At 32.7% G+C, this 11,407-nt stretch overlaps 1 protein-coding gene across 1 annotated transcript; it reads left to right on the top strand.

The window, feature by feature from the left end:
* Window positions 1-16: 16 nt before the first annotated feature.
* On the top strand, window positions 17-10,478 carry Prp5 (pre-mRNA processing factor 5). Its single transcript, XM_081993221.1, is given in 18 exon segments — window positions 17-188; window positions 295-564; window positions 620-746; window positions 799-1,189; window positions 1,444-1,606; window positions 1,660-1,871; window positions 1,937-2,101; window positions 2,165-2,392; window positions 2,455-2,597; window positions 5,370-5,519; window positions 5,573-5,769; window positions 5,829-5,972; window positions 6,020-6,192; window positions 6,284-6,467; window positions 6,469-6,494; window positions 6,558-6,719; window positions 6,777-6,976; window positions 10,170-10,478. Coding segments are annotated over 18 exon segments (3,189 nt in total). The 5' UTR covers window positions 17-177; the 3' UTR covers window positions 10,413-10,478.
* Window positions 10,479-11,407: the final 929 nt, after the last annotated feature.

Consider the following 11,407-nt stretch of genomic DNA (forward strand, 5'->3'; position numbering starts at 1 on the left):
CAGACGACTATCGAGACCACTATTTTAATTTGAGGTTAGGAACTTTTCTTAACAAACATTTTTAATTTATTAATCATTTGCAGCTTCTTGCTTATATTTCCTAACTGTATGCGTTTTGTTCTATTTGTTTATGTGAATGGAGTATTATATACTTGTAGATAAAAAATAATACTTACAATGGTCAGAAGGTAAGTAATTTACTATTTTGTAGTGGTTCATTCAAGCTTGTTTTTGTTTATCAAATGGGATGTGTTACAGAATCAAAAATTACTACTATATAACTTTTAATTTTAGTCCCGAGCGAAGGTATCGTCGGTCTAGGTCCAGAAGTAAAGAGCGTTATTCTAAGAGTAGTCGCCGAAGAAGTCGGTCACGAGAAAGAGAAAGACGGCGAAGCCGGTCACGAGATCGACGCTCAAAGTCAAGAGAAAGGGGCACGCGAGATCGTAGTAGGTCTCGCGAAAGGGATAGAGACAGGCCTAGACGTGACAGGGAGAGAAGTAAGTCCAGAGACAGAGAACATAGAGATAGGGTCAGAAATAAGGAGCGGGATAAAGACAGAAGGTTAGTTAAGCATAAATTTAGTTTAATTTGAAATTGTACTTGCCTACTTATTTAGAGGAAGTAGCAAGGAGAGAAAGAAGTCTAGCAGAAAACAGTCAAGGTCTAAATCAAAATCACCTGAGAAGAAAGATGATGGCAAAGAGTCGAATGCTTTACCTTTTGACTCTGCAACTCTGGATAAGGTTTGTCTCTCAAGATATTCAGTTTATTAGCACTATATGCAAACAAATTTAGGAAGAAGAGCAGAAAAGATTGGAATTAGAAATGATAAGACGGCGCGAAAGAATTGAGCGTTGGAGAGCAGAAAGAAAGAAAAAAGAGCAGGATGCTATTAAGAAAGAACCAAAATCAGAATCTTCCAGTGAAAATTCTTCACAAACCATTAAGAAATGGTCTTTAGAGGATGATTCAGAGGATGAAGACAAAATGGATGACAAACCAGAAGTTAAAAAGGAAAATGATGATAAAGATGATCCTAAAGAAGAAAATGGAGAGAATGACATTGAAATGAAAGATGATGATGGTGATGTGAAGTCAGATGTGAATGGTAAAAGTGATGATAAGTCTAAACAAGAAAGTAATAAAGATGATGATGAGGTGGATCCTTTGGATACATTTATGCAAGGTTGGTAAAGTTTTATTTCCAAATTGTTAAATTAAACTTGCCATTTTGACAATATCCAATTATTAAACCAAGTGTTAGGAGTTTTCCAAAATGCTTTGCTTTCTCTGTAGTTCTGGTTATTTGTCTACTAGGAACTTTTACTATTCTGTAAAATAAACACAAATATCTACAGAGACTCCTTAAAAGGCCACAGAAACTAGTTTTAGGACTATAGTATACTAATTATTTGAAAATCTGTGTTTTTTTATTAATAGGAGTTCAAGATGAGGTGAGAAAAATTAATAAAATAAATGTAAAAAAAGGGGATAAAGGTGACTTAAGTAAAAAAGGATCTTTGGTGATTGTGACAGGAGTAGCCAAAAAGAAAGCCAACACTGATAAAGGAGAACTTATTGAACAAAACCAAGATGGTTTAGAGTAAGTGTTTTCCAAAGTTTTAGGGTACATTTTTACTAAAGCATCATGTTTAGGTATTCTTCAGAGGAAGAGGCAGAAGATTTGAAAGATACTGCTGCAAATATTGCTAATAAACAAAAGAAGGAAATTGCCAAGATTGATCACAATAATATTACCTATTTACCTTTTAGAAAGAATTTTTATGTTGAAGTTCCTGAAATAGCCAAAATGACTCATGAGGAAGTAGAAGCTTATAAAGAAGAATTGGAAGGAATTAGAGTAAAAGGTACTGTGTGGTAGTAATTTTTAAACATAAAATAGTAATATTATTATTAAATTTATTGTCTGCAGGCAAAGGTTGTCCAAAACCAATAAAAACATGGGCTCAATGCGGTGTATCCACCAAAGAACTGAACATATTAAAAAGACTTGGTTTTGATAAACCAACACCGATTCAAGCTCAGGCCGTCCCCGCAATTATGTCTGGAAGAGACTTGATTGGAATAGCAAAAACCGGTTTGTTCCCCTAAAGAAGTAAAAAACTGCATTTGATAATAAAACTTGTGTTTAAATTTGTAGGCAGCGGCAAAACGTTGGCTTTTTTGCTTCCAATGTTTCGTCACATATTAGACCAGCCACCTTTAGAAGAAACTGACGGTCCTATAGCAATTATCATGACTCCCACAAGGGAACTGTGTATGCAAATTGGAAAAGACATTAAGAAATTTACAAAAAGTTTAGGATTGTATGCTGTTTGTGTTTACGGTGGCACTGGTATATCCGAACAAATTGCTGAGCTGAAAAGAGGTAATTTTGTTAGATCAAATAATTTACTTCAGTACGATTATGAATCACTCTTTCACTTTTAGGGGCTGAGATCATTGTTTGTACCCCTGGTCGTATGATAGATATGTTGGCGGCAAACAGCGGAAAAGTAACAAATCTAAGACGTGTTACTTATATTGTGCTGGATGAGGCTGATCGTATGTTTGACATGGGTTTTGAGCCACAGGTAAGATTTGTATAATTTTAGTTTATCTGATTTAATGGAAATAGAATAATTATTTTGATTTTATTTTAAAATTCCAATGCACAGCAAAGGGTATATTTATACCAAAGGACCTTAAATTAGGTGAAATAACCACTTTGAACTCCTATGTTGCTCTAAAAGGGTTTCAATGCACAGCGAAGGGCATATTTATAACCAAAAACCTCAAATTAGGTTAAAAAAAGCACAAAAAAGCATTTTAAAATTTTTATTTTTTTAAAAAAAATTGAAAGAATGGGGGGGTATTAGAGGTCTTTTTTAAGTACCACACCAAAGAGCTTATTTATACTAAAGAATCTTAAATTAGGAGAAATGGGCACAAAACATTTTGGAAAGGGAAAAAATGCCATTTTTGTCAAATCATTTTGTCAGTTGTTCAAAAAAATTGAAAGAATTTTTGCTATTTCTAAAACTGCAATTTTTTTCCCATTTACATACTGTTCTCGCGGAGTGAGTTTACCCGCGCGTCACGAAGGCTACGTCATTTATAATCATATGAATCAAATCAAGTTTTCGTCAACAAACCTGTTGTGTTCATATTATAGAAAAGGGCGTGTCTAAAGCTTCGTCACGTTTAAAATTTTGTGTGAATTGTCAGTCAGAAAGTAGAGATCTTTGGCTGCAAATTTGCACTAAAACAACCTTATACCAAAGCAAATCAAAAATATCTTGACCGAAATAACATTTTTTATTTATGAGAAGTCTCCGTTTGGATCATAGAATTTCGTCTAAATTTGAAACCTAATTTATTTACCAAAATTCGCAGAGATGTATCACCAATATGTAGTATTTTTTTAACTTTAAGCTCTTGATTTAGATTCTGGATGGTTACATGGTTCTCTAAAATAAATACAACAAATTAAAAATTCAATAAGACATTCTGAGTGATGCTGTAGTATCTCATATCTCATTTTCAGGTTGCAATCCACGTATTTTATTTTAACCCCGCTGGAAAACATTTTAGACGCTTATTTTATTTTTTCTATGACTTTATTATTAATATGTTTGAGGAAATTTTTATGAAAAATCTATAATACAACCCAAAAATCTCAGTCTCTGGAAAAAATGAAATGTTAATAGATTTTCTTACAAAAGTAGATATATTTTACTATTATTAACATACTATCGTTGTACATATAATATAATGTATTTCGAACATCCATTTTAATGCTTTCCGATAAATCAGTGGTCTTGGCCCGTCGATAACGTCTCGATTTACGTTTTCTAGGTGAGGAAATCATAAGATTACTTGCTTGCTTTTTCCGAATCGAATAAACAGTTTTGCGGGAAATTTTCAAAGCAGCTGCAACCTTCTAGTATCAAAAAAAATACATCAGTCAGAATATGTAAGGTCATAAAATTTCTTATTTTCTTCCTGAACAGATGATAAAGGTCTCTAAAGATCCTCCATCGGTTTTTTCCAATTCAAAATATTCACAAAGATTAAGAATTAACTGCTGGGCTTATATGTGGAGAATTTTTCCAGGCATTTTCTAAAAAAATACTGTAATAGTAAGTAATTCCGAATTTACGAAAAACCAAATGGCTAAATAAAAACCATAATAGACACTCTTCTTTTTCAAAACAGGTTAGTAATTGTGCCAATTTTGGTTAGATCGTGACAGCCGACATAAATTTTTTTTAAATATTAATAACAATATTATGAAATTACTTACAGAATGTTAAAAGCGTAGAAACAATAGCTCTTAAAAGAACTGTGGTGGTGTGGTAAATAAAAAACTTTATAAATGATTAACAACACAAAGAAACGGAAAAGAATTAATAGTAAACAAATCAAATAAATTTCGATGGTTTTCAAACTGACAATGACTGAAATAGAAGCGCTAATCAGTAAATGTTTTTTTTTTGGAAGACATTCACTTAGATATTTACCCTTTCTGAAAGTGAACAATAGACAAGGATAAAGTCTACCAATTGATTGTGTTTGCACCCTCCTTTCTTTGTTTTTGAGTTTTTAATTAAAGTGTTAATGCATCTATTAGTTATTGTTTGTGAGGTGTAAGCTGTTCATGATGGAATGGTTGTGTTATGGCTATATGGGTTCCATCAACACATCCTAAAGTCCCATCCTACTTCCTTCACAAAATGCATAAAAATTGGTAGCATGTTTACAAGGAACTGAAAAATATTAATGGTCTAACATAAGAAACTGAAGAGACAGAACTATAATAAATAAAACCAACAACAATAATGGCAACAAAACCGACTATTTTATAATGCAAACTTTGAAATCTATGATTAATTACTGAGAAAGAAAGTAAAAAACATAGAATTATTCAAATTATTGTCATTGATACTTGTCATTAACCCTAAATAGAACGAAACAAGTAACAGCCCTAGATTTATTACTAGAAATTAGTCAATGTTTTTAGAACCGATAGGTTCCCGTTTTCTGTTGACGGTGTCAGCCGAATGTGATGTGAAAATACCAACAGGAAAGAAATTTTCATTATTTTCTATTTCTTTGCGTTTTCTATTTCCTACATCGTTACAGAGTTCGCCTCATGGATTTTTAAACATTGTATCTTAGGTGTTAACCTAGAAATATTTCGGATTTCTTGTAACATTACTTAAAATCTTTCCAAACATTAATGACACTGACAGCGTGAAGAACAATGACGAGTTTCCTGTTTTCATTCTCCCCATTTTCGAATTTAAAAATGTCAAAATTCCATGAATAGATACTGAACAGACTTTATTTATATTCATCATCAGGTTATGCGTATAATAGACAATGTGAGGCCGGATAGACAAACGGTCATGTTTAGCGCTACGTTTCCTCGACAAATGGAGGCGTTGGCGCGCAGAATTCTTCTCCGACCCATCGAGGTTCAAGTTGGCGGACGATCCGTTGTTTGTCCAGAGGTACTTCTTGTTTAAGTCTCTGCAATTCTTATAAACTTTGTTTTGGAAAACAGGTCGAACAACACGTCGTCATTTTAGAAGAGGAACAGAAGTTTCTGAAGCTTTTAGAGCTTCTAGGTTTATACCAGGAACAAGGAAGTATTATTGTATTCGTCGACAAACAGGAGAACGCTGATATTTTACTTAAAGATTTAATGAGGGCTTCGTATAACTGCATGAGCTTGCATGGAGGTATTGACCAGTTCGATCGGTTAGTTGTTATGCAGTATTACGTATGGGAGTTTATTGAAATATTATTTATTGCAACAGCGACTCAACCATCGTGGACTTTAAATCTGGAAAAGTGAAACTTTTGGTGGCAACTTCGGTGGCTGCAAGAGGTTTGGACGTAAAACAGCTGATTTTAGTGGTGAACTATGACTGTCCGAATCATTACGAAGATTACGTCCACCGGTAAGTTTTAAAGCATAGTTACACAGTAATTCACGGATTTTGTTTAGGTGTGGTAGAACCGGTAGGGCTGGCAATAAAGGGTTTGCCTACACGTTCATAACTCCAGAGCAAGCTAGATATGCTGCGGATATTATAAGAGCCCATGAGTTAGCGAATGTTCCAGTTCCTGAAGGATTGCGTCAAATGTGGGATGAGTACAAAACAAAACAGGAATCGGAAGGTTAGTTTTGATTTAGTTTTTATTATTATTTGTTTGATTACTTACTGGTAGTCCTGATCTGGACAATTTTTTGACTTTACATCCTTTGCAGGCAAGAAAGTACATACTGGTGGTGGTTTTAGTGGAAAAGGATTTAAATTCGATGAAAATGAGGCAGCTGCTGTAAACGAACGAAAGAAGTTCCAAAAAGCAGCTTTAGGACTGGCCGATAGTGATGACGAAGATTTGGAACAAGACATTGACCAGCAGATTGAAAGCATGTTTGCCACAAAGAACTGTTAAGGAAATCAAAGCTCCATTTGGTAAAATATTCTTTTCATACAATATGAGAAATTGTAGTACTATGTTCCTGGTTCTTTTGATAGGTATAAACCCTGCAATGGCTGCCCAAGCATCCGCAAATGCCGGATCAGCTGTCGACAAGTTAGAATTGGCTAAAAAACTAGCGTCTAAAATCACTTTTAGCAAAAATAGCAGCTTTGATACGAAATTTGCGACTCAACAAGCTGCTGAATCTATACTCAAAGGTTAATGTTTTATATTTTGCGACCTTCCCCATAAAATTAAACTTTCAATTTTTTTAGGTAGTAGTTCAGCTCTTCCAATCACAGCTAAGACTGTTGCCGAGCAATTAGCCGCCAAACTGAACAATAAGCTTAATTACCAGCCCAAAGATGATGACGACAAAATGGACGACGACAGCGAGCAGACTTTCAGGAAATACGAAGAAGAGTTGGAAATTAACGATTTTCCACAACAAGCACGATGGAGAGTCACATCCAAGGTACGTGTTTATATTTCAATAGAAGAGTATTGCAATATTGAAACAATTGAGTTTACAGTCATTTTTTTTTGTCTAGTTGGGTCTCTTTAACTGTACTAGTAATTTGGTTATTTTGACAGTTGCAAGCTTTCAGTTTTGATCAAATTGAAACCTTTGAAATTCTCTTTACCGTGAAATGAAATAAATAATTTATATATAAAACATTTATTTCCACAATTTAACATACAAACTGTGGAAAACGTCCAAAGATAAAAAAAATACAATAATTATTACAAAAATTAAAATTGTGTCCGGCAATCCCCAAAAACTAAAAACCCGCGTTCTAAAAAAATTCCTCCACCGAGTAGCAGCACTTTTGTAGTAAAAACCTTTTCAATCTAAATTTAAAAACATTAACTGTTGGAGAAGTCTTAATGGTATTTTCGAGGTTATTATAAAATCTGCAGCCCTATTCTCTTGATAAAGTGCGATGCGGTGCAATCCAGGTACCAGCCGATCCTTATGTCTAGTGTCATGATTAGAGTCCGGATTAAAAAGCATTAAAATCGTGAAAAAAAGAACAAAACTCTTTCAAAGATGCAGATTTTTTACTTTTTTTTGAGTCAAGGAAGATTTTAGACTGTTTTGAAAACTTTCAAATTTTTTTTTTAATTACTTAAGCATTTGGAAGGTTTTTGGACAATTTAAAGTTCTGGAATGCTTTAAAAGCATTTGGAAATTGTTCAGACAGTTCTAGAATTTTTTAGAAACTTCTAAACTATTTTGATACTTTTTGGGAGCTTCTAGACTAGTTGAAGAGCATTTGTAAACTTTTAGATCGTTTTGGAAGGCTTTTGACTGCTTGGGAAGCATTTTGGAGTTCCCATAGTCTTTTAAAACCTTTTTAAACTACTTGAGGAGTATTTGGAAGGTTTTTTGGACAGTTTAAAGAGCATATTGAAGGTTCTGGAATGCTTTAGAGGCATTTGGAATTTTTTAGACTGTTCTAAAATTTTTGAGAGCTTCTAGACTAGTTAAAGAGTATTTGGAATCTTTTAGACTATTCTAAAAGCTTTTGGAAGCTTCTAGATTGTTTTGAAAGGTTTTCGATTGTTTTAGAAACATTTTGGAGTTTCTGTAGTGTTTTGAAATCTTTTTAGACTACTTTAGGAGCATTGAAGGTTCTGGGCTGCTTTTAAGGCATTTGAAATCTTTTAGACGGTTCTAGAAGCCTTTAAACTGTTTTAAAAGCATACTGAAACTTTTAGATTGTTTTGAAAGGCTTTCGACTACTTTAGAAGAATTTTGAAGTTTCTGTAGTATTTTGAAATCTTTTTTGATTACTTTAGCAACATTTGGAAGGTTTCTGGAGAGTTTAAAAAGCATTGAACGTTTTAGACTGCTTTTAAAGCATTTGAAAACTTATGGAGGGTTCTAGAAACTTGTGGAAGCTTTTAAACTGCTTTAGAAGCATACGGAAGCTTTTAGGCTGCCTTGAAATGTTTTGAAAGCTTCTAGACTAGTTGAAGATCATTTGGAAGCCTTTAGAGTGTTCTAAAAGCTCTTGGAAGCTTCTAGGCTATTTTGTAGGCTTTTGCAAGGCATTTTAGTTTTTGAAATTTTTTTCGTCAATATCTAGTTAAACCATTCAAAAAAATAGCAACAAATAATCACAAAAAACTAAAATAAGGACAAAAAGAAGAGACAAGCTAAAAAAGCAAGAAAAAAACCTGTCAAATGGCGTGTTTTTGCATAAATCGTTAACATTAGATGTCAAAGGTTGATTTTCAAAATTTCTAGATATCTAGACTCTACATATAAAGATTCACAAATAAATTAATTAACTTCTGTGAACCAGTTCTGAGAAACTGTTATAAAACACCGTAAACTTCAATATAATGTGTTAATAAAAATATTTAATAAAATATTTCAAACGATTTTATGAAAAAACTTAAAAAAGTTGTTCTTTAGATGAGTACAAAGCAAATTTGCTTCAAACGAGGCTTCAAAACTATATAACTGTTATATACATGCTGCTCTGAAAACGACTCTAATATCTATGCAAAAAATATGATGACAATGTAACACGTTTTTGACTTTTCCATTACAAAAATCTCCAAAAACTCATTTTACCATTTTATTTTTCAGAGAATTTTATGGAAAAAGAGACTTTAGACTACTTGATAAGCATTTTGAAGTTTCTGTAGTGTTTTAAAACCTTTTGACTACTTTAGGAGCATTTGGAAAGTGTTTAAACAGTTTAAAGGGCATTGAAGGTTCTAGACTGCTTTTAACGCATTAGTTAGAAACCTCATTAGTATCTCTCTTTTTATAAAGAGGAACGACAACTGCTGATTTTAAAACCGACGGAAAAGTACTGCTCGAGAAAGAAATGTTTATTAAAAAAGCAATTACCTCACACAAATAGGATTTGCATTTTTTGAGTAAATTGTTTGAAATTTTATCAACTCCAGACGAATTAGAGCTTTTTAACGCATTAACAAGTGACAAAACATCATTCCCGCAAACCGGCGAAATAAAGCAGGTGCTTTGACAGAAAGCCCTATTTGCCTCCAAAAAACATTGTCAATCTCATTCTAATGACTCACATATCAGACACCAAGATACCTATTAAAATATTGTCAAAAACTAACTCGAAATGTAGGGGTAAAAATATTTTCTTGTCCGTTTCTGCTTAACATGTTCAAGAATACAATATCTCACTGTGTAGTAAAATAAAGCGACATATTGTCTTTTCATTCAGTTATCGGTATTTGTCATGTAAATATCTCGCTTCTTAAGATTATTAGAATCATCACAAGTTGCCTGGATAACAGCTGTTATTTATTGTTATTATCATTCAACATTATTACTGTAAAATTTCCATGCTTGTGTAAAACAAACATTTTAAGTCTAAAGAACTGTAACACTTCTTAATTGCCCACTCGCAGCGGTTCAAAGTAAATAAAGTTTAATCATAAACTAATAACATTGTGACCATCCGTTCACATTTTATTTGTTGCTATTTTTATAATTAATCTTCAATTTCAGTTTTGATACTAAATTTATGCTATAAAAAGAATATCAATAACACTGGCTTCTAAGTGTCTTTTGATAAAATTAATGTTGACTAAGACTTCTGAAAATCTATAAAAACATTACTATAAATTGATCTAAAATTATCGATCATCTTCAATATAAATTGTTATTTTAGGAGGCTCTGGCTCAGATTTCTGAATATTCGGAAGCTGGAATCACTGTGCGCGGTACGTACGTTCCAACGGGCAAATCTCCACCTGAAGGAGAAAGAAAACTTTACCTCGCCATCGAGAGCACTTCCGACATGGCAGTGTCGAAGGCCAAATCGGAAATCACACGTCTCATTAAGGAGGAATTGCTGAAACTGCAAACTTCTGGACATCATATGATCAATAAAAACCGATACAAAGTGGTTTGAAGTAATTTTGATTCTTTATAAACTGTAAATTATATTGAATTTAAATATAAACGATTTTTTTAAATGTTTGGTTGTTTAATTTTTGAACCTAAGTTTGTTTTCAAATGTTCCTTGAAACCAATAAAAATTAAGTTATAACTCAAGAGTTTCCTGATTGAAGGAGACAGTTTACTTGTTTAGGTTACCAGATTTGACATCTTCAGCATTTTTATGAGGCACGACAGAAAAATTACTTCCAGGAGTCGTAAATCTTTTGACTTTCAATTGAAAAGGTTAAATAAATACACAAATCCCAATATGTTATCTGTATTATTTAGCAACGAAAAAAGTTCTATAAAAATAAAGTGGTAAACACTGAAAACGGAGTGGTTTACTGAAATTTGACTACCTGATTTGTAATAACTAATACTGAGTAAATTTGTGCAAAATACCAAACTTGCGATTTTTTAAATAGGAGGTCTAATTCTAGGCATACTTTTACAGTAAAATGTTTGTATCGATATGAATTGTTAGTTCTGAAAATTAAACATGTTCCTATCATATAGAGAGTAAATTTTCCATTTATTCTGTCTTCATTCACTATATTTAAAAAAAAATATTATTTCTTCTGATACCAGGCTTATTAACACTGATAGCAAGACAGAAAGTAAAGAAGCTTTTTTTATTAACTTCCAATTAACTTGTTTAATTACTATTTTGGATTGTGCTTATCTGGACAATTGGCATGCTATAAACGATTAATGTGGGGCAGCAACGGCAATAATTTCGATATAGAGTCGTTTTAATCACAACCAAAACATCCAAAAGGTTAATTTGTAAAAAGTTATGAGCTCAGGGGTCGATGTTTTCAATATATCCGTTAAAATGTTTTATGAATCATTGATTAGCATTTTTTTACCAATATAGCTAAAGTTGAGGTTTTTGAGAGGATCATTTGAAAAGTTATCTGTTCCTTGTCTTAGCAAACTGTTGATGATGATGGTTGTATGATTTAA

Source organism: Ips typographus, linkage group LG1 (assembly GCF_016097725.1).
Source record: "Ips typographus isolate SLU linkage group LG1, UJ_Ityp_2.0, whole genome shotgun sequence".
Lineage (NCBI taxonomy): Eukaryota > Metazoa > Arthropoda > Insecta > Coleoptera > Curculionidae > Ips > Ips typographus.